The 27252-nt window shown below is 33.9% G+C and overlaps 1 protein-coding gene across 1 annotated transcript; it reads left to right on the top strand.

Annotated features, from left to right (window-relative positions):
* Positions 1–25293: 25293 nt before the first annotated feature.
* On the top strand, positions 25294–26082 carry LOC133785975 (receptor-like protein 33). Its single transcript, XM_062225186.1, has one exon. The coding sequence runs from the start codon at positions 25294–25296 to the stop codon at positions 26080–26082; it is 789 nt and encodes a 262-aa protein (XP_062081170.1).
* The last annotated feature ends 1170 nt before the right edge of the window (positions 26083–27252 follow it).

Raw genomic sequence — 27252 nt, 5'->3', positions numbered from 1 at the left:
AAAAAAATGTTGTATTATTGAAATTAAATGTTAAATGTAAATTAAGTTTTAATTAATATTTTCAATAAATTAATATGATTTATTTTATAATTGAAAATAGTTAATTTTGATACAATTTATGTTTATTTTGTAGGGAGTATATTGTATTTTATTTGCTCTTGAAAAGGAATAAAAATAATGAAAAAAAATGTGGTATTTTTGTGAAAAAAAAAATACAGAGGAAATTGGCATTTTCCCAGCTGTGGGCCTGCCCTTCCCCAGGCCCAACGTCTGACAGCTCCTGGCTGCTCCTCAACCGTGAACATCCAGCAGCTGCCTCCTCCAGCCAATTCATTCATTTGAGGGAAATTTGCATATATACTCCATTAGCCACGTTTAGCATCCCACCGAAGCACCACACTCCCAATCAACCTCCAGCTGCTCCCATTTGCTTTAGCCAAAGTGCCACCCGCCACTTCAGCTGCTGCCCAGCGTGGTCCAAGCATCAATCCAGCCCACCAGCACTTTTGTGTTTTTCTTTAGCCCAACAATTTCACTTTTGTACCCTTGTCCCCTTTGTTAAAAATATCATTTTTTTACCCAAATTTTTCTACACATTTTACCCCAAAACATCATTATTACACCTTATAATTTACCCATATTTGCCATATTATAATTAATTTAATCAATTTAATTAAATTATATTGATTATTTTAATCCTCATTTTTGGCTATAAATAAGGGATTTTGGGTGCATATTTTGAGAGAGGTTACCATACCAAAAATTCTACACATTTCTAAACATCTCTATTCTCTTCATCTTCTTCTTCTTTTTTTGTTATTTTTCTATGTATTTTTAGAGGAACAATTTGGGGGTTTCTCCTCCAAATTTTCCTATTTATGTTTATAATTTTTAGTGTGTATTTGCTATTCTAGTTATGAGTTTCTAATCGTTTTAAGATTATTAAGGTGATGATGAAACAATATGTAACTAGATAATATTTATTTTGTATGTTGATTTCTCATTTTATGCAACAAAGTTTATGGATTTTTCTTCTTCAAATATCTTCTTTCATCTTAAATATCATGTATTTTGGATTGTTAGCTCATATTTACACTTTGTTCTTCATTAGTGCAAAAACATAATATTCTTTGTGTAAGATGTGTCATTAAATTGTACACATCCATCCTATTAGAACAAAAATATTATGTTTTGCCTTATAAATAATGTTCATTGATTTATTTGTTATTTCATTAGATTGATTTACACTAAATACTTTGAAATTATAAATTTTAAAAGTGAAGATAAATCCTATATTTTTATGAAAACTTGTGCTTAAATAGAATATCTAGTTTGAATAAGTGACGGTTTGATTAATTTCTACTATTACTAAAACTTGGGAATCAATGTACTTATAAATGTTATTGAACTTATATTTTGTGGATTCTAATCCTTAATAATCTTATTTTACCATCTTGTTTACAATTATTAATTTAGTAATATATATTGTCTTTAATTTCTATAGTCTTTTATTTTATTTTCATTATTCAAAAATCTTTTCAATCTTTGGGGCTAGATTAGAATTTATTAACTTTGGTTTAAAATAGTTTTCTTTTCGATTTTAAACAACTCCTTTGGGTTCGATCTCGTGCTTACACGAACACTATATTCCATATACGATTTGTGTGTTTGCGAGTTATAAATATTTAAAACATACCCGTTTTGGGTCCATCAGTCAATAGCGACAACGTTTAACTGTCAGCATTTGTCACGCCCCGGCTACCTCGGGTCACGCGACGGTGAACGGTGAACCGGAAATTTGACCCGCTACCCGAGTCCTTTGGTTAAAAACGTGCTCTAAGTGTGATTAACAGGTTAAGGTGGAAAACCAATAAAAAGGAAATGATGTTTTTCATTATAAATTGCTCCATAGCTAATTAAAACATTTACAAGTTGTTCTCAGTACAAAATGGTCATTACTGTTTCAAATTTACAATCCCGCCGACCTAAGCGGAAAAAATAGGGTAAACCCCCTAGTTTACATTTTTAGTATATTGTGTTTCATTTTGTTTAAATGTATGTTGTTTGTTATTGTAGATCGTTATTATGTAAGTTTTTGTTTAAATGAATTTTACTCAACTTTACAAAAACTATGTTGTTTAAATGAACCTTTTTTTTTGTTTCATTTTTCTCTATACACTTATAAAGTCTCCCAACTGATGATAAAAATGGTTATTTCTTAAATAAGACAAGAAAATGTATAACACAAATACAATTATTACAAAATTATTTTATGGTTTTGACATACTTTACTTGAATGAAAAATAAAACTAAAAATAAAGAGATGATGTGCATTACAATAAGATAGAGAATTTTCTTTTTAATTTCTTTGGTAAGAAACTAGGATAAGAAAAAAAAATGCCATATTACTTGATTAATTCATCCAAATAATAATACAAATGTTTGGTTTGTGTTCATGTTAATCATAATGCTTAGAGAGCATATCTATATGCTTACCTTTTAAGGAATTTTTTTTACACAAACTAAGTAAATGATTGTGTTTTTTAAAAAAGTATAAAAAATAAAAAACAAAACAAAAAACAAAAAACAAAATAAACATAATAAGACCAATACTATTTTATGTATATTTTATGTATACTAGACCACGTGATATAAGATTTGGGTCGAATAAATTTTAACATTATCTCACACTGTACTATTGAACTATTATTAGTATTCTCAATAAAAGTTTTTATTTTTACTTTAACAAAATTACAAATACAATGGCAGACCATAGATCTCTTTTTATTGAATGCATGACATATACATCATTTTATAGATTTCATTATACATCATTTTATAGATCAACCAATTTATATCCACCAAGAAATAATTTTTAAATACTCAACATAAAATAATTATAAAAAAACACAAGTGAGTAATAATAATTTATTCATTATAAAAAAATGTATATTTTTAATTATATATTATTCAAACTATCATTTAAAAGTTATAATAAATTAGGATATATCAACCCAATTCAAAAATGACCACTTCAAAATAAAGAAAAGAAAAAAAAAATCGAAAATGACAACATGGATTGAGGAAGAGTTAATATAATGCCCCTAGATGAAATTGAAAAGATAAATGACAATTTATAATCACAAACACAACCATTTATAATCACAAACACAACTAAGATGGAGGTACCATAATTTTTTTTAATTCATTACATGTTAAAATTCATGATGTAAATAACATAAAACATGTCAATGAATAATTTGATATAATAATAAATTTTAGCAAACAATAAATACCTTTACAAATGAATCATGAATTCATAACGAATATCATTACTCTTTGAGGAGAATAATTTGTAGAAATAACATTAATTAATGAGAAAATTTATTTGTAAAATAATTTTCAAGAAAACTATTTGCAAACTAGTTTTTTTTAAGGATGGTTAAAGGCTTATGTTGACATATTATTTTGTAGAGTCCAAGAACTTTACTTAGCTAATTGTTAGTAGTATTATAGTATGTTTAGTGTTATCTTAGTTACTATGGATTTTTGGTTCAGACCGGGAATTATTTGGACACTCATAGTAGTACTTATAGATTTTCTAAGTTTAACCTATAGTTTAAGAATATTAAGTATAACCTAAGGTTGGATTAATGTGGCTGATATTAAGGATTATATTTATTATATTATAAGGTTTAGACATCAACCAATAGGATTTTAAGCACATGTTATGAATGGTAATTAAGGATTTAATATTTTTGAGGATTAAATTAAATAAGGGTAAAGTTTGAATGTTATATGGTCAGTCAGCAGCTTTGAGTACGTTGAGGGCTTAGTCAAGGCCGTTTACTCCATTCAAACTTAGCTAAAAATGTGTAATTTCGTGTTTAAATATTCAGCGTGTGCCGATATATCGCAGCTATAGGGGGCGATATGTCGCAGCACGTCGATACGGAAAACACGAAACGATGCACGGTCGCCTCGGGCATACTGGCCCAGGCGATATATCGCCTATAGGGGGCGATATATCGCCTCCTCCAGTATGATTTCAAATGTTTTTGAATTCATTTCCTCTCAGCCATTCAAACTTCTTCAACAGTCCAGAATCTTTTGAACGAGTCTTCAGCCTCTGCTGAACGATTATTCAAATGATTTTCATCTAAAAGGCCATTATTTTTATTCAAGTGAAAATCAAGATATTTTCATTCCCAAACTCTATAAATAGGACCTAGTACCCAGCCATTATTCACCATTTGCTCTAAGTTCAGAAGCTGCTAGTGTTAAGTGAGTGTGAGAGTGTAAACACCTGGTTTGGGGAAAAACTATAAGCTTAAACATCATAAGCTTATCAAACACTTGGGAAGTGAGTTCTATAGTATTTCGGTGGAGGTTAGATTGATCTTGCAATCTTTGAGGTAAACCCAAAACTCTAGTCCTTTCTGTATTCTATGTTATTTCTTTTCTCAAAACCTTCTACTCAGTCCCCTAACCTTATTCTTATTTTGGTTAGGGAATCCAAGTTCTTAAGCACTTAAGTGGTGGTAAGCATATTTTCTTTTAATGGTTTAGTCTTCCTATTCTCTTTCATTTCATCTCCTTTCTTTAGACTCACCCTTGTTCATTGTGGTTTTAGGAGTGTTCCAAAAGTCCTAACTCAGTCCATTTTATCCCGGTAACTTTGGTAAGGAAAATAGGCTAGAATTAATATGTTATGTGCTTATGTTATCTATATGTTTATGTTATTAAAAGTGTTATGATATGTATATGTGTATGTAGGCTTTGGCATATGACCCATATGACTAACAAGACCCCAAATGGGTTATGGGCATATGACCTACTTAGCTAGTAGGACCCCATTAACCCCATGGGCATATGCTTGTTTAGTCTATGGGACCCCAAGTAATAATGGCCATTATAATAAGTGTATGTTATATGTATTATGTTAAGTCTTTATGTTTTCTTATGAAATTGTATATATGACTATGTGTTAGATTTTCCTTGCTGGGCATTAGGCTCACTCCTTTCTGTTTATGTGCAGGAAAATAAGCTTAGAGGCGGTAAGATTCGTGATGCTTGGGAGGATGTGTATCGATGATGAATGGAGTCAAGGGGCCGAGCGTTATCGATTCGAGGATGTAGTCTCCTTTTATGTTTTTTTATGGTTTTACATGTATTTTCCGCATTATTATGTAATGTCTTTTATTTTTAAATCATGTTTTGGTTTTAAAGACAATGGGATCCCAAAATCCTTCTTAGTATTCTGTTTATTTGTAAATAACTCTTATTTTGCAAGTTACTCAATAAATTATGGTATTTTCGTAAAAATGTAAGTTTTATGTATAGTTTCGATAATGGTCCAATTAGTCTAGATTAGTGGGTCGTTACATATTTGCAAAGAAATTTTCTCAACACTAAAGATTATTTTGTAATAGCATGTTATTTTGGCAAGTTGAAGTTTTAAAAGTCCATTTTCACCAAATGTTTTTTCTTTTTCGCCATTACAAAATAATTTTCAAGATCGATTAAGCAACTCTACACGTCATTCAATATAAGAACAAGATTATTATGCTAATTTCACTTTCTCACATCATTAAGTCAATTTCAATGTGTGTTAACCCTACGGGGTCGTTTGGTATGCAGGAATTTGGACACGGGAATAAGAATTTGAACACTTTCCCATGTTTGGTACTGGGTTTGAGTTTTTCTAACCTGGTAATCTGTACTGCAGGGGTTTTAACTTAACCTGATTCTAGGTTCAAGTGAAACCCATCTGACAAGTGGTTTTCAAATACCCAGGAATGTGAAACAATTCAAAATTATTATTTTTTTTTTTTAAAATTCTTAAACCAATAATTTTTTAGTTAATGACTTATTTTATTTTTGAAGCTTATAATATAAAAACAAATATACATATATCAAACTATAAAATGATAAATAATATTTGTTTATTTAAAGAAATTGATTTGTAAAGCCTTTATATCATTACTTTAGTTTAAAATAACAAATGAAATATTATTAAAAATAAAATAAGGGTATTTTTGTAATTTTTAAAAATTATACTTGATTCTAGTATTCAATAGATGTATTTTTTTAATTTTGTTAAAAAAGATTTCATGAGTAAAATTGTTTATAAATTATTTTGATGAAATATATTATTATATTAATTTTATGAAAATATGAAAACTTAACAGATTCCTATGCACAACCAAACACAGAAAGTGATATTCCCAGGAATCATAGATAAGATTACAGTGCACAACCAAACACAATGATGTAAGTTTCCAGACTATCAGATTACCCTCTTCATATTTCCCAATAATATGAAAACTATGAACTCCTCATACCAAACGGCCCCTACATGTCTCCTCTATATCCCACCACTGAATAGTAGCCAACTCGTTTAAAATGACAATCAATGCACATACAAAAATAAATAAAAAGAAATATCATTCAATGATGGAACATAAAAGGGATTGAGAAAATGGGAACAGGAGATTTGAGTTTTGAATCAATGCAATTCGAGTGAAGACACAAAAAATTAGGGGATGCCCAAGAATAAGTGTTAAACAAAGTAAGTTTGGCACCATAGTTACTTACCTTCCATATGAACATGTAAAAAGATGTTATTGCAGCTTTGCTGCCCAAATCAACTGACTTGGCATTAGTCCAAAGTATTGAAGCCAAAATTGTGTGTCCCAATACCTAAACAAGGAAACATACATATAATAAGTCAACATTCATACAACCTATCACTATTGACCCCTTAACATTGTAGCAAGCAGAAAAAACAACAAGCAATTTCAACTTTGCTCCACATGAAGCCGGATGATGCTCCCTCTAAAAGTGAAAATGCATAAGCATATCCAAAACACCTACACAATATGATTTAGTATGGAAACAAAACAAGGTTTCCAATTTAAGCCTAACCCGCTTTTGACCTAAGCACACTGTAAATGATGGGATGTCGTATATATCCTATCTCCATCAATATCAGGTATATCTTATACATTATTCACCAAAAAATAAAAATAAGCTATTTTATTTACGACAGAGTTACATGTGCCCAAACCAAAAGCATAAATAGATTTGGAAAGCAAACAACTTAAAAGTTCAATAGAAATAGAGAAAAAGAAGTTGATACTTTAAATAATGCTATAACAACTGAGAAGAAGCTCATAAATGTAGTTGCAAAGATGATAGGCCTTGAAAAGCAATCCATATTTCAGTAGTTGAAACACCATTGAAATTTGAAAGTGCATTTGACCTTACATGATACCAAAATAAACATTATTCCTTACCCTTCTATTTTTATCCTACATGATCCATATCTTTTTCTTATATTTATACAGTAAATGACATTGTGAAAACTTATACAGTAAATGACATCGAAAGAGACATGGAAAGTTCAACTTGGTTAACAAGGCAAGAGGAATAGATAAAACAACAAGGATGCACATTGTTGTAACTAAAGCAAATCTCTTCCAAGTGAGAAAGGTGTTAAAGCTACCAAGAAAGAAACAAAGTCTGTAAAGTTTTCCTCTTAGCCTTTCCTCATTACATGACAATAAAACTAAGTCAATTATTTCAGAAAATCCATTTATTATGCATTGTATATGAAAATTCATGAGACTAAATCAACTCACATTGATTGAACAAGCAGTTCCTAATATAAAAGTGATGAAGAGGGCCCAATATAATGGTAAGGGGAAAGACCGGGTAAAGCTGTGCAATCCCCTGGGGAAGGTCAAGTGTGATGATTCTAAGACTGTGTAGGTATGGAAACTACATAGTTGAAGATGGCTTAAATTGATTAATGGGTACTACCTATATCAATAAGATGCATCTTCTTTTCGGTAGCCCATCACTTGAGAACTCCAAAGTCAAGCATGATTGACTTGGAGTAATCTCAAGATGGGTGACTCGTGTTGGTTTGTAGGGTCAGTCGTCATTCCAGGAAGCAGCTATAGTGACGTGGGGCGTCACATTACCTGATGAAAAATGTGTATTTATTATGAAAATATAATATTGTAAACTTTTCATTTTTCAAATGCATGCCAATTTCTAAATATAGCTAATGTCTCTTATTAGTTAGAAACAACATTAATTATGGCAAAAAATAAAACTAAATTCGAAATTAATGTAAAAAAATATTTACATGTTGGTGACTTGCTATAGTAACCATTGAGATTTATTCCATATATATCTAATTAATAATTAAATAATAAGTAAATGGGACCACAAGGAAAAAGAAATTTGGAACCACAAATTAAATAAGTGAAACTATGTATAAATAATTCAACTACTCTCTTTTATTACTTGAAAGGGTTGTTTCACTCTTTGCAAGAAAAGGTCAACCCTCGATATTAGCTGTCTTTGATAGTGATCCAAATGTAGCAGACATCTTGACGGAGGCCAGTCAAATTCATTAATACTCTATATATACCACACACCTAAAGTGTGATTGTGAAACATAATTTTTTAATAAAGACAATACTCTATATATACATTTAAATATTGGGTAAAATTTACAAAATTTAAAATAATAGAAATTTGTGGAGAGGCAAATTGACATTAATTTTAATTAAAACTTTTGCATGATCCACTAGTCAAATTATTATTTTTGAGATTAGGTACACATTATTACAATTAGATACAGTACTAATTATCTAATTTTATTTCACTGGGATGTAATTATTGATAAATTTGTACACATAGATTATGCGATACACATTCAATTATCTCAGCAAAAGAAAAGAAAACAATCTTTTTTGTTTATTTTTAATTTATTTTTCTTAAATTCCTTTTTATTTGGTAGATAATTTCCATCTCCAATGTGGTTATCCACTACTTGACTATTTATCTCATCATGTTCAACTATGTCTCAATCGATGTTTTTAAATTCAAAGCTCAAAAAGAAAGACGAAAGTGCTTTGTAATGTGTTAAAGTCTAAACACAGGAATTTGTATGGAAATATAATGAAAAATATATAGACAAAAATATAATGAAAAATGTTCTCAGTTTGCCAAACCTTTAACAACTTGATTTGAGTTACAACCCAAATCTCAATGGTTCTTTTCCACAATATAATTGGAGCAGCCCGCTTAAATTATTGAATCTTTCTGAATCTGGAGTCGTAATAGATCTACCTCATCTTTGTAGAAAGTTGAAGTATTTACACATTTTGTCTCTAAGGAATTACAATTTCTTAAAACTTTCTTCCACATTGCTTGACAACTGCACACAAATCACTTCCTTAGACCTTTCTCGTAATAATTTTGGTGGTTATATCCCATGGTCATCCATTTTAAATATACAACAACTAACCTATTTGGATCTTTCAGAGAATAATTTCGTAGGCCCAATTCCAGAAATTTGTAGTAACTCAACAAAAAATTCAATTTCGTGTGTCTCTTCAAAACATCAATTAGTGAGTTCTCCTCCATTGAATTTAAAAACTCTAGATTTATATGGAAATGAGCTTAATGGGACAATACCATCTTGGTTCTATTCCCTTCCATCTTTACAATATTTAGATCTAAGTTCCAACAAATTTAGTGGTAGCATTCAGGAATTCCAACATAATTTTTTGGAGTATCTTTCTTTATATTCTAATAACTTACAAGGCTCTTTCCCAAGATCAATTTTTCAGCAAGTCAATCTCATGGATTTGGAACTCTCCTCAAATAACTTGAGTGGTGTCGTGCAGTTTGACCAATTTTCAAAGTTAAAAAAGCTCCAAATTCTTTATCTTTCTGATAATAGCTTATCATTGGTATCTAACAGTAATAATAATGATACTTTGCCCAATATTCTTTCTGAATTACATCTTGAATAAGTCTTCAATGGAGGCCAGTCAAATTCATTAATACTCTATATATGCCACACCCCAAATTAAATATTAATGCCCTCAACCCAAATTTGTGCATTAAACAGACCAAACTTAGTGCCCTCAGCCTAATCAAATGCTCAAAATAAGAAGAAAGAGTGAAATAAAAAAAAATGCAGTGCAATAATAGACAAAAAAATCTTAGATGAAAACGTATGAACAAATTCAAGTTTTTTACATTAAAAATATAAAGAACAACTTTTGAGTAGAGTTGCAATTAAGTAACCCAAAACCCACAAAACAAAAATCAATCAAAGAACAGTGATACAAATATATGAGTCCAAAATAACCCATTTTTGTCCAAAATAAATAAATAAAGGCTAAAACCAAATAAAGTAGTGCATCAACAAATAGACAGAAGTGGGAAAACTTCTAATATAGGAGTGGTAAAGGAGCCCAGAAGCAAAGAATCCATTGTCATTTTGCTTGAACCATAAAACTTCCTCGGTTCATTTACACCCAAAAAGAGAAAAAGATGGTGATGGTGATGGTGATTCTAAGCCTCATTTGATAAATCCGAGTTCTGGGTTTTTTCAAAGATTCAATTTAGGAACAAGAGGAGTGAGTGAAGTGTGTGTGAAAGAGTAGAGTTATAAAGTAAGAGTGGCTTCTCTCTGTTTAGACAGTCTTAGTGACCCAATTGTTTCTTTTTGTTTGTTTATTCTCTTTAAATATTCATTATTTTTCCATTTGATTTATTGATGCTCCTGCAAGGTCTAAAACTACTCAGAGCCATACAATTAAAAAACTTTTCAACACGATTAAATAGTACCAATGTGGCAAGTGGATCGTATATATTACTCGAACAACCTTAAAACTTTAGACTGGACATATAACCTTGAGGGCTTATATAAAATCATTATTAAAAAGACAAATTAATTTCGTAAATTCATTCAATGTTCCATTGTAATTTAGCTCAATTTATTGACAACGTCAAACTATATTATCAACAACAAAAAAAAAAAACTGGTTCTTAACTTCATATGAGTTTTTACGAGTTTCATAAACAAAAACAACAAGAACAATGGAGAAACATAAATTCATTTACTCAACCACATTCTCATCATGTAATTCTCACAGCAGTGTATAACGAATAAAGCAGATTAAGATATGTACTCACCAAAACAGGCGAGGTCCTAAGCTCCTCGTTCACTTCAGTCACCTTTCCAGATACGGGAGAATAAGTATCACTTGATGCCTAGCCATTTTCAACAGCACCAAAACTTTGGCCCTGTGTTACAGAAGTTACTTCTGCCAATTCAACATACACAACATCACCTAAATGATATGATCGGTTATGCCTATATGTATTAAGGTAATATCACTCTAATTTTAATGAATGCCACATCATCATATTGGTACTTTGTATTTTTGCAAAATATTATTTTGGTATCCTCTTTTTTCAATAATATTCATATGGTACTTTATATTTTAACGTCATACATATTTAGTACCCTAGATTCAGATTTGATTAATAAGTTTTTTGACAATATGATCAAACTGTTATCAATTTTATGTAATTGAGTAATTATATTTGAATTTGAAACTCATACAATTATAACAGTTTGACAATTTTAAAATACAATGTACTAAATATACACAATTTCAAAATATAAAGTACCAAATAAGCATTATTTTAAACACACGAACATAAAACCATTCTTTACAAGAACTCATGGTAGTTACCTACCCTAAAAAAAAATGAAAAAATAATATAAAAGCTAAGCCATCCATTTCGGTAAATTCCTCTTCTCACGCTAACCGGACTTCTACATCCAGCGAGGCCGGCGCTCACCTCCATGGACGGTGACAGAGCAAGGTAATTGCAACCCATTTTTTATTTTATGATTTTGATCTGTAAAAATATGACATGTATGTGTTTTATAGTTCTTTTGACATATTATTTGATATTTTCATGAAGTAGGTGATAGCTGTGATTTTATACATTTTCTAATCTGCATTTCTTCTGGCAATGAAGGTCACCGTTAGAGCCTCTTCCTCTCTTTGTACCAAGTTCCCCTTTGCTCTATCAATGGAGGAGCCTCTTCTATTATGAGAAATACCTCAAACCCACCAGCTGTTTCACTCATTCTCAGGTACACAAATTATGCACCTTTACTGTATTTTTTAACATTCCGTTTTCATGTAGCTTGATACTAGTACTTCAGCAACAACCAATTTTTATTAGCTTTGATGCTTTATTTTTTTAGGTTATTAAGCTTATCGATGAGTTTTCTATCTTTTGAGTATATGAGAAATAAAAATTATGTTTTTTGTTTTTTTAATATCCTCCATGTTTGCACCAAACTCTGTTTAGTCAGCTTTTTTAGTTGTACATTTACTTTCTGATTTCATGTAGTTTGGTACTATTACTTCATGAATAACCAATTTCTAATAGCATCAAAAGTTTGCTGTGAACTAGGAATGATTTCTTTTTCTTTTCCCCCGAACATATGACTTAGTTATTAAGAGTTTGGGGTTTGGTATTTGGTGATTCATTAGAAAATTTGGAATATAACTAGGCAGGTAGTTTTTTGGCTGGTTTTAACTTATGATTCATTAATAATTGAGTCTTGTACGATAGACTTGTTACAATATTGTTAGTAAGATCTGTATTTTCTTTTTCGTATCTGCAACTTGCATCCAGATTTATTCATAGGAGGCATGGGGATGGAGTGATTTGATCTTTTTTGTCTTTTTTTAGATAAGTTTTAGATATGTGTTTCAATGATTCTATTCTGTTGACCTAGCAAGAACACTTCTTTTCACTTTCCTTCAGGTGGTTTTTTCTTCTTTTTATCTTTTTCCCTTTTATTCATTTGAGGAAATTGAAATTTAATGGTGCTATATTAGTCTTTAGACTGTTTTGGTACTAAAAACTTATATGTTTTATTGTTTGAGGTTTCAAATGCTCTGATTTGAATTTGAACTGAAATTACTATTAAAAGCTATGAAAAATAGTAACTGCAAATGGAGGAAAATGATAAGAACTTGTTTATGAAAAATAGGAAAACACTTCTGTTGTTAATTGTTGTTTTTGCAATGTTTTATTGGATCACAAATTGACGTCGAAGTCATTGAATTGTAAACTGTGAGACTAAGAATAATTGTTGTTTTAATATATGTTTTGAGTCATCCAATATGTCTAATTTTCTCTGGAGCAGTAGCAATTTCATATTGAATTTTACAATTAGTTAAGAAAGTTGGTTAGGAGTTATGCAAAAGGGTGTACAAATTCACTGGGGAGATAATTGGTGGCTTTCAAAGTCCAAACCTTCAACGTTTGGATATTTCATCAAATAAGTTGAGTGGTACTTTGGAATTGGAAAAGCTTTTAAATTTCAAAAGGTTAGCATATCTTGACCTTTCCTCAAATAATATTTCAGTGACTTTTGGAAACTCCAAAAACTATGGTCTGGATAATCTTGAGTATTTACTCCTGTCTCTTGCAACATTACTGAGTTGCCACACATTTTAAAATCTTCAAAAATATTATCTAGCTTAGACCTCTCCCATAATCATTTTCAAGGACGTGTTCCTAAATGGTTATGGGAAGTGGGAAACAATTCCCTCAACAACTTGACTCTCTCTCACAACTTGTTAACACACATAGAGCCACTTCCATGGAATTGGCTAAGATACCTTGATCTTTGCTCCAACTTGTTTTCAGGACCTCTTCCAATTATTTCATCATCAATTCTATGGTTCTTCTCAGTAGCCAAAAATCAATTTGAGGGAGATATCTCAACTTCCTTTTGCAAAAAGACATCCCTTGCAGTGCTTAATTTATCTTCTAATATGTAGAGTCCCAGAATTTACTTAGCTAGTTAGATAGTAGTAGTAGTAGTAATAGCTAGTATTAGTTATAGTATGTTCATTACTGTGGATTTTGGTTCAAGTTGGGATTTAGTTGGAAACTCCTAGCAATAGTTATGGATTTTATAAGTTTAACCTATAGTTTAAGAATATTAATTATAACATAAGGTTTGATTAATATTGCTAGTCATTAATATGATAATTATTATAACCTAAGGTTTAGATAGAGCTAATAAGAATATGACATTTGTGATGAGCATGGATTATTCCTAAAGTTTAGATAGAGCCAATAGGAATATGACACTTGTCATATGTATGATTATTAAGGAATTATTATTTTAATGATAAAATAAGGGAAATATAAGATTTAGTCTTCACCAGAATTTGTTAGGAGCTTGACATTTGTCACAATTTTATTTATTGTGATTTAGATATTTTATTTATTTGTGATTTAGATAATTAAATAGATTTTTCGTAACTTTAGGGTACAATAACTTTCGATCTATTTTTGACCCAGTTATGTTATGAATTTCGAAAAATAGTATTTCTAAAAAGTTGTAGATAATTTAATAAGCTTTCTAACAGTATAAAGATATTCTAAACCGGAGTCCTACAAATCCAGATATGTTGATTTTACTGTAGATTAGTTTAGAGTTACGAGATTTAGAAAGTTAGAGTTAGGATTCTATTTTAAATTTAAATTTAAATTTGGATTATAATTAGAAGATTTTATTCCTAGAACTCTATAAATAGGACCTAGCACCAAGCTTTTTCATTCATTCTTCAAGCATTGATCAGAGCCTTCTAGGTGCTAGTGAGACTATAGAGTGATAAACACTTGGGTTGGGGTTATAAGCTTTGTCATTCTAAGCTTATTAGACACTTGGGAAGTAAGGTTCATAGAGTGTATTTCGGTTTCGAGGTGTAGTTCGGTCATAGCAATTTCAAAGTGTTGACGCGGTTCTTCGCCAACAGGTAATTAAGAGAAGAAGAGAAAGGGATTAGTACTGAAAGTAGAACCGTCACAGATATGAAATCTTAGAGAATGAACTAGGTGACTCAAGACACGTTTTTAAGTGGTTCAAAGGTTAAAATCCTTCTGCTCCACTAGTCAATATTATTGATATATTCTGGGTATTTGGTTTACAAAGTATATAGCTCTTCAGAGACTATTTTTTCCAACCCCTATCAACCCCCAGGGTCTCCATATTTATAGGAGAAGGCACCTGGAAGTTGGTAAGGAGGTCATCCCGTGACCTTACTATTTGTCATATCAACTCTGTGACATTTATGATTAATTCCTAAACCTGACACATAAGTGTGGTCTAATCAGTATGTAAGGAGATAATGGGCCGCACGGCCCAACCCAGCCGTGGGTGTCTGAATACGCACGTTCCTGCTGCGTGTCCGAGAAGTCAGGGGGATATCGGACACGTGATGTCAGATATATGCACGTTTATCTTGCGTGTGTTGACTTTATAGAGGGTCAGAGCTTCATGAGTAGCTCGTACCATGAGAAGCTCGTATTACGAGCTTCTCCCCTGACCTGACCTTCGGCCTTCTGACTTCTTCCTCCAGTCTTTGGGCAACCTTGGAGAGCCCTTGAGGATCCCTCGAGCTAAGAAGGTACGACCTGGAAACAGGATCTCCGGCTTGGGGGAGTCCTCCGACTAAACCTGATTAGTCCGAGGCTCGACCTGCTAATCAGCCCGTGGGAAAACCAGGGCGTACACAAAGGTATTCCTATTCTTAGTTCCTTTTCTGTATTGTTAGTTCTTATAGTTTTTCTCTACTCAATTCCTAACCCAATCTTCTCTATTCTTGGTTAGGCATCTAAGTTCTTCGAACTTGAGATTTCTTGTTGGTAAGTATCTTCTCGATGGTTTAGTTCATTCCTCTTCATCTCTTTCTTTTAGAAAACTCACATCTCTATTAATGGTTTTTAGGAGTGTTCCAAAATGCCGACTTTATTCTCATCATCCCAGTATTTTGGTAAGGAAAATAGGCTAGATCTTGTATGTTTGTATGATATGTTATGTTATGTTTAATATGTTATGATAAGTTTATGTTTTTATATGTTATGTTATGATTTACCCTACCTCAAATATTAGACAGGGGACGTAGATGGGTTATCATACACTACATGTGATCTAACCTACCTCAAATATTAGACAGGGGACGTAGATGGTTTATCACATGTCATAATGGCCATTATTAGTATAGTCTTATATAGTATATGTTATGATATGTTTTTTAGCATATGTTATGATATGATTTTATGTGTATGTTTATGTGGTTAGTATTTTTCCTTGCTGGGCATTAGGCTCATTCCTTTATGTTTATATGTGCAGGAAATAGTTGTGGCGGTGGAAAGATTCTTGGCAGTTTGAGGATGTGTATTGAGGCAGGATAGAATCTGTGAATTGCGCGTTCGATTCGAGGATGAAGTTTTTAAGTCTTTTAGTTATGATTTCTATGTATTATTTTTCCGCACTTAATTTTGTAACCAATTTATTTAAGTTATGTTTTGTTTTGTTTTCAAAACAATGGGATCTCATATCCTAAATGAATTTTTATGTATTTAACCTTTACTTTACAGTTTTTAAATAAAGTTATGGTTATTTCATATGTACGTTTTCTTAAGATTAGTATAGTAGTTATTAATGGTCCAAGGTCTAGAATAGTTGGGTCGTTACAGTTGGTATCAGAGCAACGGTCCATTCGCATGAAGTTCTCCTCGATACACACACTCAAAGCTCCGAATCTAACCGCCAATGTAAGTTGTTTATGTTGTAGTTGTTATGATGATGTGCTTAGTTAACGTTTTAGCGCTTATGTTTTCAGTTAAGAATACCTGTAAATTAGTTTATTTTCTTTATTTATTTTATTTATTATCTTTTCATAATGATTATATATAGTGAAAACCTTTTTCCAAATTAATATCATGGTTATTTTGTTATCATGTATGAGTTTGATTTTTCTTTTGCAATCATAATAAGTAATAAATAAAATAAATAATGACTAAGTTCGGTGAGGGTGGATACAAATCAATGGACCAAGTTTCTATATTGAGAGTTAGGGGGCCATAGTAGTGGGAACGATTTTACTGATCCCAGCCCTCCCTCAATATGGTTAACTTTGGAACAACGATGAGTTTCAAGCCTGAGAATTAAGTCATATAGGATAATTAGAAACTCACTTAGAAAATAATAAAGATGGCTTTTTTTTTTTAAAGTTTTGAAATACACCCTAATTATAAAAAAGGCTAACATATTTTTTTCATAAAGAGTCATAAACTAATAAGTCCGAGTTATGTTTGCTTAGATTAAGTTTTGCCTTAGAGCCTATTAGGATAAGTTCTAACATGTTCTCGATTGTTAGAACTTTGTTGAGGATGTCGCTCAGAAGATTTGCTCGCACCAACAAAAACGCCTCAAGCGTCGCTCCTGAAACTTATGAAGCCCCTCCAGTTCGCAGAAGAGGAAGGCGTGCAACCAATGCTGCTGCTAAAGAAAGAGCGCCGCCGCCGCCGGTTAACAACATTGCAGAAGTTGCAAGATTGCAACAACAAGTGGAGGAATTACTATAGAAACAGCGACAGCAGACTCAGTCTCCACCTCAGCCGCAACCACAGCCCCAGCAAATGGCTCAAGTACCCCATCAAGTAGGTCCTTATGGGGGATGGCCAATGGCGAACTATGCGCCATACCTAGCTCAACACATGGAGCCAATCTATGAGCGGTTTCGTAAGCAACACGCTCCAAACTTTGAAGGGACAACATAACCCCTTTAAGGCAGAAGAATGGCTCAGAAATGTAGAGCCGATCCTAGTGCATATGAATCTCGGCAACGCGGACCGTATATCCTACGTTTCGTCTCTGCTTAAGAAGGATGCTAGAATATGGTGGGACTTAGTTTAGCAGACTAACGATGTCGCCACCATGATATGGACAAGATTTGTGTAGCTGTTCCACAAGAAGTATTACAACTCGGCAGCCATCGCTACAAGGGTCGAGGAGTTCGCTAGTTTGAAGCAGGGCAACTTAATGGTAGTAGAATATGCTCGACAGTTCAACAGATTAGCCAAGTTTGCACCAGAGTTGGTTCCAATTGACCTTATGAGGGTGACCAAGTTCGTTAAAGGACTTAGACCAAAGATTGAATTAGGGGTTAAGCTAGCAAACCCGGGAAATACTACCTATGCCCATGTTCTAGAAACGGCAATAGAAGAAGAAAGGCTTCAGGCGAATGTTAGTAAGGAGAAGGCTAGTAGGCTTGAGCCTAAACAGCAGGGTCAACCTCAGAATGGTCAAAACAACCACAACAACAGCCGTCAGCATTGCAATAGTAATAGTAATGGTCAGAAGAGAAGGCATCCTAATGATAAGTAGGCCAATGGTGATAAAAGAGCACGGAAAAACAATGGAGGCAATAAGTCGGGTTATGTAGAATACCCGCAATGTTCTAAGGGCCAAAAGAAACATCAAGGGATGTTTCAACTATGGTTAGGAAAGTCATCGAAAGAAGGAATGTCCATAGCTTAAGCAGAAGGAGAAGAGGGATTTAATGATGGTTCCAGACCAAAGTCTTTGCCTTGACCCAGGGAGGAGCCCATGCTAGTAACAAGCAGTTACAGGTCAGATTCCTATCCTCGATAGTATATGTTCTAGTATCGCTTGATTTGGGAGAAATATACTCGCATATCTCGTTAGGAATGATAGATAAATTAAACAAACCTTGTAGAACTAGGTTTGTGACATAGTTGCCTTCGGGTGAAGTAGTCTTATCATCACGGATAGTACGAGGCGTACCGATCAAAATTGAGGACGTAGAACTAGAAGGAGACCTAATAGAACTGGAGATTAAAGTTTTCTACATGATATTAGGAATGGACTGGCTAGCAAGGCATGGCGTAACCATCGATAGCAGACGTAAGCAAGTGATGTCCGAGACTCTTAACAGTTAGAAACGATGTTAAATGGGAAAAGTTTTAGGACTACATACGCCGCTTATTTCATCACTCAAAGCTCAGAGGATGATAGAAAAAGGATGTCACACATTCTTAGCTAGTGTTATGCATGTGGTAAAGGGAACACCACTAAAGGTCGGAGATGTACATATTGTAAGGAAATTTCCAGAGGTATTTCCTGACGACTTGCCAGGATTGCCGCCGACACGGGAGATAGACTTCACAATTGAACTAGTACCGGGCACCGAGCCATTCTCTATAGGGAGCACCGGTACTATTTGTGAAGAAGGACGGAAGTATGCATATGTGTATAGATTATCGTGAGCTGAACAAGGTGAAAATTAAGAATAAGTACCCGCTACCCCGAATTGACGACTTGTTTGATCAACTCCGAGGGGCAACCATTTTTTTTAGATTGATCTACGGTCCGGGAATCACCAGCTCAAGGTACAGGAAGAGGATATTCCCAAGACATCTTTTAGAACTCGTTATGGACATTATGAGTTTCTAGTTATGTCTTTTGGTCTTACCAACGCTCCAGCCGCGTTTATGGATTTAATGAATAGGGTCTTTAAGGACTACTTGGAAAAATTCATCGTAGTTTTCATCGACGACATCTTGGTGTACTCAAAGGATAAAGTCGAGCACGAGAAACATTTAAGGTTAATCTTGCTACGACTGAAGGAGCATTAGCTTTACGCCAAGTTCAAGAAGTGCGAATTTTGGCTTTCACAAGTAGCATTTCTCGGCCATATAATATCCAAGGACGGGATTGTTGTAGACCCATCAAAAGTAGAGGTCGTGAAAGATTGGCCAAGACCAAAGAACGCGTCTAAGGTAAGAAGTTTTCTGGGACTAGCAGGCTATTGCTGGAGGTTTGTAGAAGGCTTTTCTAAGATAGCCACTCCATTTACCAACCTGACCCAAAAGAAGCAAAGGTTCAACTGGACGGATAAGTGTGAAGAAAGTTTCCAGTTGCTTAAGGATATGCTCAGCACCAGTACTTTGTGTACCGACACCCAATGATAAGTTTGTAGTCTATTGCGATGTGTCGAAGTAAGGATTGGGTTGTGTGTTGATGTAGAATGATAAGGTGATAGCCTATGCCTCAAGGAAAATGTAGTTGTTGATGTGCTAAGTAGGAAGAATTATGGAAGTCTAGCAGCGTTAGCTGGAATAGAAAAGCCGCTACAGTAGGAGCTGATCAATGCTAGAATAGAAGTAGTCATTGGTAAACCTTGTCCATTTAGTCAAGTCTGTTAGAAGATATACGGAATGGGCAAGTGCATGATGACACGTTAGTCATATAGATGCAGTTAGAGAAGGGAAGGCCACAGATTTCTCAATATCAAGTCAAGGGTTATTAAGATATAAGGATCGGGTATGCGTGCCAAGCGATCAAAGGATTAAGATGACGATTCTAGAATAAGCACATAGTACCTCGTATTCAGTTCACCCAGGGTCGACTAAGATGGCACACGACATCAAGGCAATGTATTGGTGGCCAAGGATGAAGAAGGACATAGCAGAATTTGTGTCTAAGTGTCTAGTATGCCAGCAAATGAAAGTAGAACATCAGTGGCCTACAGGCTTATTGCAACCACTTAGCATTCCAAAATGGAAATGGGATGATATAGCCATAGATTTCGTGGTGAGTTTGCCACGAACAAGTAAGCAGCATGATTTGGCTTGGACAGTAATAGATAGATTAACCAAGTCAGCTCATTTCCTTCCTGTTAAGAATTCATACACAGCGGATCAATACACAAACGTTTAAGTCCAAGAAATAGTACGACTGCATAGAATCTCTAAGACAATAGTATTCGATGGAGGATCGGTGTTTACATCGAGATCTTGGAGTGAGTATTTGCTGTTGATAGAATTCTCCTACAACAATAGCTACCAGTCAACAATCGGGATGGCACCCTACAAGCTACTTTATGGAAGAAGGGTCGATCGTCGTTGCATTAGGACGAGGTAGGAAAAAGGCAACTACTTGGACCTGAAGCTATTAGAGTAGCTTAGGATGTAGTAGCCCTGATTAGAATGTGTATGCTCGCTGCTCAAAGCCGTTAGAAAAGTTATGCGGATGCCAAGCGGCGTGATGTGGAATTCAAAGTCAGAGATCAAGTTTTCTTAAGAATATCTCCTATGAAAGGTGTAAAGCGGTTTGGGAAGAAAGGCAAACTTAGTCCCTGATTTATAGGTCCTTTTGAGATATTGGACAAAGTGGGAGCAGTTGCATATAGATTAGCCCTACCGCTAGCTTTAGCAGATAGTCATAATGTATTTCACATCTCGATGCTGCATAGATATGTGTCAGACCCATCTCACGTCCTCAAGTATGATACGATAGCACTCCAGAAAGACTTGAGTTACGAGGAACAACCGGTTAGCATCCTAGATAGAGGGATGAAAGAATTACGATCTAAGAGTTTTCTGATAGTCAAGGTCCTATGGAGTAATAGTTCTGAAAGGGAGGCAACGTGGGAGTTGGAGGATGTAACGCCCTGGTTGCCCCAGAACAGTTACGGTGAACGGTGGACCGGAAATTTGACTCGCTACCCGAGTCCTTTGGTAAAAAACGTGTTCTAAGTGTAATTAACAGGTTAAGGTAATAAACCAATAAAAGGAAATGGAGATTTTCATTGCAAACTGCTCTGCAGAGCTAAACAAAACGTTTACAAGTTGTTCTCAGTACAAAATGGACACTACTGTTTAAAATTTACAATCCCGCCGACCTAAGCGGCAAAAATAGGGTAAACCCCCTAGTTCCTCTGAGAACTCCTTGGCCGTGGTGGTCAAGCGGCCGCATATGTACACATCACCACATTAGCTCTCCACTCAAGGCTAGGTGAGCTTTTCTTTCCCTTTACCTGCACCACATAGCACCCATGAGCCAAAGCCCAGCAAGAAAGCATAACACTTTTTAATAACATTATCAAATGATTATCATTATAATCACACTGAGCATAAAGCTTTCAAACAAGTGAGAACACAGCACATGAGGTCCTGATAAACCATACTAAGTGACTGACTAGCATGTCACTAATTCAAATGGAAGAGTGGCTGTTAGGTAAGCCACTAGCCTTCAACAGGTTCTGGTAAACCATACTGAGTGACTGTTAAGCATGTCACTAATTCAAGTGGGAGAGTGGCTGCTAGGTAAGCCACTAGCCTCCAAGCGCTTATTTCATTCATTGACCCTCGGGGTCGGTCTGGCATTAATGCTCGTTGAGCCATTCAATGCTGATAGTTGATTAGATCTAATCTTTGTTGGCTTGCGTTAACACGCTAAGACCGTCTTGACTAATGAGCCAGCTCAACATGACCAGTGCCCAATACCACTGCCGAACCTAACTAATAAGTCACAGCTTCACAGTTGATACTAGCACCTTTGCCAAATCTGACCAATGAGTCAGTACCATGCACAAGTGAGCAACATATGCTAAACATTCTATATTCAATCCATGTCCATATTTACACAACCAGCATGCCTCACGAATATCCATGCATGTCACACTTGGGGTGCAGTTTTCTTACCTCTGGTTCGAGCTAGAATGATTAAAAGAATGACCCCTGAGAACGATCAACCTTTAGACTTCTTAGCGGTTACCTCCAACTGGTTTTGAATCCTCTTTAGAAGATGAACTAAGTCCACAACCTCCAAGCTTTGATTTCCTAGCTTGCTACCTCAACTTGGGACCAAAAACCTCAAAGAATGATAGAGAGGAAATGATGTACGGGAAGGTGAAGAAGCTGCTCTGTTTTTGTTCTATAACCTTCTACAGCCACTTGAAACATATATAACCCAAGCAAAATGACCTTAATACCCCTAGGTCATTTAAAGCTTCTAATGTCTCCCCAAGGGTAAAATCGTCATCCTTCACTTATTTCGTTAATCATAATTAACGCTCTCCAATTCCCGCTATTCTCAAAATTCCCAAACACCAATAATTCATGTTCCGTTACCCTTTTTACTCCCGGCAATGTTCTAATCATTAAAAACATCATGAGACTCACCCCGAGCCTCGAACTTAATCCCGTTATGACTAAACAGCTACTTTAACACTTAAAGATCGTCTCATGCCGAATAGCTCGAACAAACCCACATCATAATGTGGTCTCAACAATATATCACCGACATGCATACAAATATACAATTTACCCTCAATGGGCCAAATTACCATCACACCCCTGTAATTAGAAATATGGACTCACATGCATGCATTTCGCATCATATTATAATATAATCAACACATACATGCATTTTATCAATTAATAACACAATTAAGCAAGTATGGCCCTCCCAGCCTACTATTCACGCCGTTAAACACATCGGAGAATTCGGGGCATTACATAGGAGGACATGTTAGCCTGGTATCCGGAATTGTTTGATAAGTAAATTTCGGGGACGAAATTCTTTGTAGTAGGGGAGAATTGTAGAGTTCCAGAATTTACTTAGCTAGTTAGATAGTAGTAGTAGTAGTAATAATAGCTAGTATTAGTTATAGTATGTTCATTACTGTGGATTTTGGTTCAAGCCGGGATTTAGTTGGAAACTCCTAGCAATAGTTATGGATTTTATAAGTTTAACCTATAGTTTAAGAATATTAATTATAACATAAGGTTTGATTAATATTGCTGGTCATTAATATGATAATTATTATAACCTAAGGTTTAGATAGAGCTAATAAGAATATGACATTTGTGATGAGCATGGATTATTCCTAAAGTTTAGATAGAGCCAATAGGAATATGACACTTGTCATATGTATGATTATTAAGGAATTATTATTTTAATGATAAAATAAGGGAAATATAAGACTTAGTCTTCACCAGAATTTGTTAGGAGCTTGACATTTGTCACAAATTTATTTATTGTGATTTAGATATTTTATTTATTTGTGATTTAGATAATTAAATAGATTTTTCGTAACTTTAGGGTACTGTAACTTCCGATCGATTTTTGACCCAGTTATTTTATGAATTTCGAAAAATAGTATTTATAAAAAGTTGTAGATAATTTAATGAGCTTTCTAACGGTATAAAGATATTCTAAATCGGAGTCCTACAGATCCAGTTATGTTGATTTTACTGTAGATTAGTTTAGAGTTACGAAATTTAGAAAGTTAGAAGTTAGGATTCTATTTTAAATTTAAGTTTAAATTTGGATTATAATTAGAAGATTTTAATTCCTAGAACTCTATAAATAGGACCTAGCACCAAGCTTTTTCATTCATTCTTCAAGCATTGATCAGAGCCTTCTAGGTGCCAGTGAGACTATAGAGTGATAAACACTTGGGTTGGGGTTATAAGCTTTGTCATTCTAAGCTTATTAGACACTTGGGAAGTAAGGTTCATAGAGTGTATTTCAGTTTCGAGGTGTAGTTCGGTCATAGCAATTTCAAAGGTATTCCTATTCTTAGTTCCTTTTCTGTATTGTTAGTTCTTATAGTTTTTCTCTACTCAATTCCTAACCCAATCTTCTCTATTCTTGGTTAGGCATCTAAGTTCTTCAAACTTGAGATTTCTTGTTGGTAAGTATCTTTTCGATGGTTTAGTTCATTCCTCTTCATCTCTTTCTTTTAGAAAACTCACCTCTCTATTAATGGTTTTTAGGAGTGTTCCAAAATCCCGACTTTGTTCTCATCATCCCAGTATTTTGGTAAGGAAAATAGGCTAGATCTTGTATGTTTGTATGATATGTTATGTTATGGTTAATATGTTATGATAAGTTTATGTTTTTATATGTTATGTTATGATTTACCCTACCTCAAATATTAGATAGGGGACGTAGATGGGTTATCATACACTACATGTGATCTAACCTACCTCAAATATTAGACAGGGGACGTAGATGGTTTATCACATGTCATAATGACCATTATTAGTATAGTCTTATATAGTATATGTTATGATATGTTTTTTAGCATATGTTATGATATGATTTTATGTGTATGTTTATGTGGTTAGTATTTTTCCTTGCTGGGCATTAGGCTCATTCCTTTATGTTTATATGTGCAGGAAATAGTTGTGGCGGCGGAAAGATTCTTGGCAGTTTGAGGATGTGTATTGAGGCAGGATGGAATTGGTGGATTGCGCGTTCGATTCGAGGATGAAGTTTTTAAGTCTTTTAGTTATGATTTCTATGTATTATTTTTCTGCACTTAATTTTGTTACCAATTTATTTAAGTTATGTTTTGTTTTATTTTCAAAACAATGGGATCCCATATCCTAAATGAATTTTTATGTATTTAACCTTTACTTTACAGTTTTTAAATAAAGTTATGGTTATTTCATATGTACGTTTTCTTAAGATTAGTATAGTAGTTATTAATGGTCCAAGGTCTAGAATAGTTGGGTCGTTACATAATAATTTGAGTGGCATCATTCCTAAACGCATGGGAAAATTTAGCAAACAACTTTCAGTCTTGAATTGTATAGCATTGTACCCGACACATTTTCGAAAGGAAGTGCTTTGAGAAATCTCAATCTAAATGGAAATCATCTAGAAGGACGGTTGCCAAGATCATTGGAATATTGTAGAAATCTTCAAGTTCTAGATCTTGGAAATAACACGTTCAAGGACTCATTTCCTCATTGGCTAGATCTCTTCCAATGTTACGTGTTCTAGTCTTGAGATCTAATAGGTTTTATGGTTCCATAGGTGAACCTAAAACCAAATTTCCTTTTCCTGATTTAAGGATTATTGATTTATCCCACAATGAGTTTGACAGTGTTCTTCCAACAAAATATTTTGTCAACTTCAAAGCTATGATGAATACAGAGAATGTCCAAATGAAGTACATGGGAGAGTATTATTACCAAGACTCTATAACAGTGACCATGAAAGGATATGAGTCAGAGTTGGTGCATATCCAAACTATCCTTGTAAGTCTTGATTTCTCCTGCAACAATTTTATTGGAGAGATTCCAAGGTTGCTTGAAAGGCTTAAGTCGCTCAAGGGCCTCAACATTTCTCATAATATGTTAAGAGGTGCCATACCATCATTGCTGGGAAAGTTGACTAACCTTGAGTGGTTAGACCTCTCTGCTAACAAGCTGAGTGGGAATATTCCTTTGCAGTTGACCGATTTAATATGGCTTGAAATCTTAAACCTTTCAGAAAACCAACTCGTGGGACCAATACTCAATGGTAAGCAGTTCAATACTTTTAGCAATGATTCATTCAAAGGAAATTTAGATTTGTGTGGTTTTCCACTGTCCAAACCATGCAATGAGGAAAATGAAGGATCAACCATGGAGCTAGAAAGTGAATCGGAGGATTCAAATGGATTTACTTGGAAAGTTGTGCTATTGGGGTATGGATGTGGCTTTGTGTTTGGGATCTTCATAGGTTATAATAATTTTTTCTCAAATGGAAGAGCAATTTTGTTTGTGATGTGATCATAGTAGAGCTATGCTATTTATTTAGATTTCAATATATTTAGTTTCATGTTGTAATAATGTTCATGTTCTAGCTGTAGTTTTTTTGTGTTTTTACAACTTTACTCTGTTTTTCCTTTTTTCTCCTTCTTTTTGTCTTTATGGGTGGTATTAATTTATAAAATAATGCTTTGGTGTAAGTTAAAGTAATAATTAGTTAGTTTTTGTAAACAAATGTTCATTTTCACCATCATCCCCACTCATCCTCATATCAGCATTTTGTATCCTCTCATGACCGATGGAAAATCCAAATTGGGCTTTGACTACTAATTCTTTTTTCTCTTAGCTCAAATGTTTGTTTGAAACTTTGTCCTGTTTTTCTCCGTTTTATTCTGTTTATAACTTCAAAGTATGAACATCATTTCTCAAATAATCTTTAATTAATTATTCAATAGTATTAGATTTCTCGAGAAAGAATGAATTGAAGAATTGTAATGTATTGACTTAGCTGATTAAAGAAGAATCAACCCCTTATATACAATCAGTAGAGTTAGTTACAACTAAAACTAAGGAAGTTGTTAAGCTAAAGCAATAACGAACCTAACAACTTAATAGACTATGCCAAGCACTAATAACTAACTAACACAATAGCTACTCCTTAACAGCCCCCTCAAATAAACTTAGTGTGGATAAGGAAAACACAGTGAGTTTCTCTTTCAAATCTGAGTAATGATGGCAAGAAATGGGCTTGGTTAAACAGTCAGCAACTTTATCAAGTGCACGAGCTTGCTTGAGCAAAAGCTGATGCTGCAGAACCTTGTCCCTAACAAAGTAGAGATCAATTTCTATGTGCTTGGTTCGAGCGTGGAGGACTAGATTCGCAGCAAGCATAATTGAGCTTAGATTGTCACACCAATTGCTAAAAATACAAATAAATAGAAGGGGTGTAGAAGAAGTAGAGGAGAAGAAGATTACAAACTCAAAGAAAAATAGTACATGTAAGTATAAAGAACAAAGAAGAACATGAAGAAAGAAATAAGAATAATAGTAAATAGAAAACAAAGTAAAAATAACAAGAACACTCACACAACCAAAGTGTAGAGTAGTGAAGATCACCAAAGTGTCCAAAAGCTTATTTCCTCATATTCTCTAAGCACTAAGGGACTCTCAAGTTTGGAAATAGCTTTCTGG

Source organism: Humulus lupulus, chromosome 6, assembly GCF_963169125.1.
Source record: "Humulus lupulus chromosome 6, drHumLupu1.1, whole genome shotgun sequence".
Taxonomy (NCBI): Eukaryota; Viridiplantae; Streptophyta; class Magnoliopsida; order Rosales; family Cannabaceae; genus Humulus; species Humulus lupulus.
The sequence above is the reverse complement of the archived record's forward strand: the minus strand, read 5'-3'. Positions and strand labels throughout refer to the sequence as shown.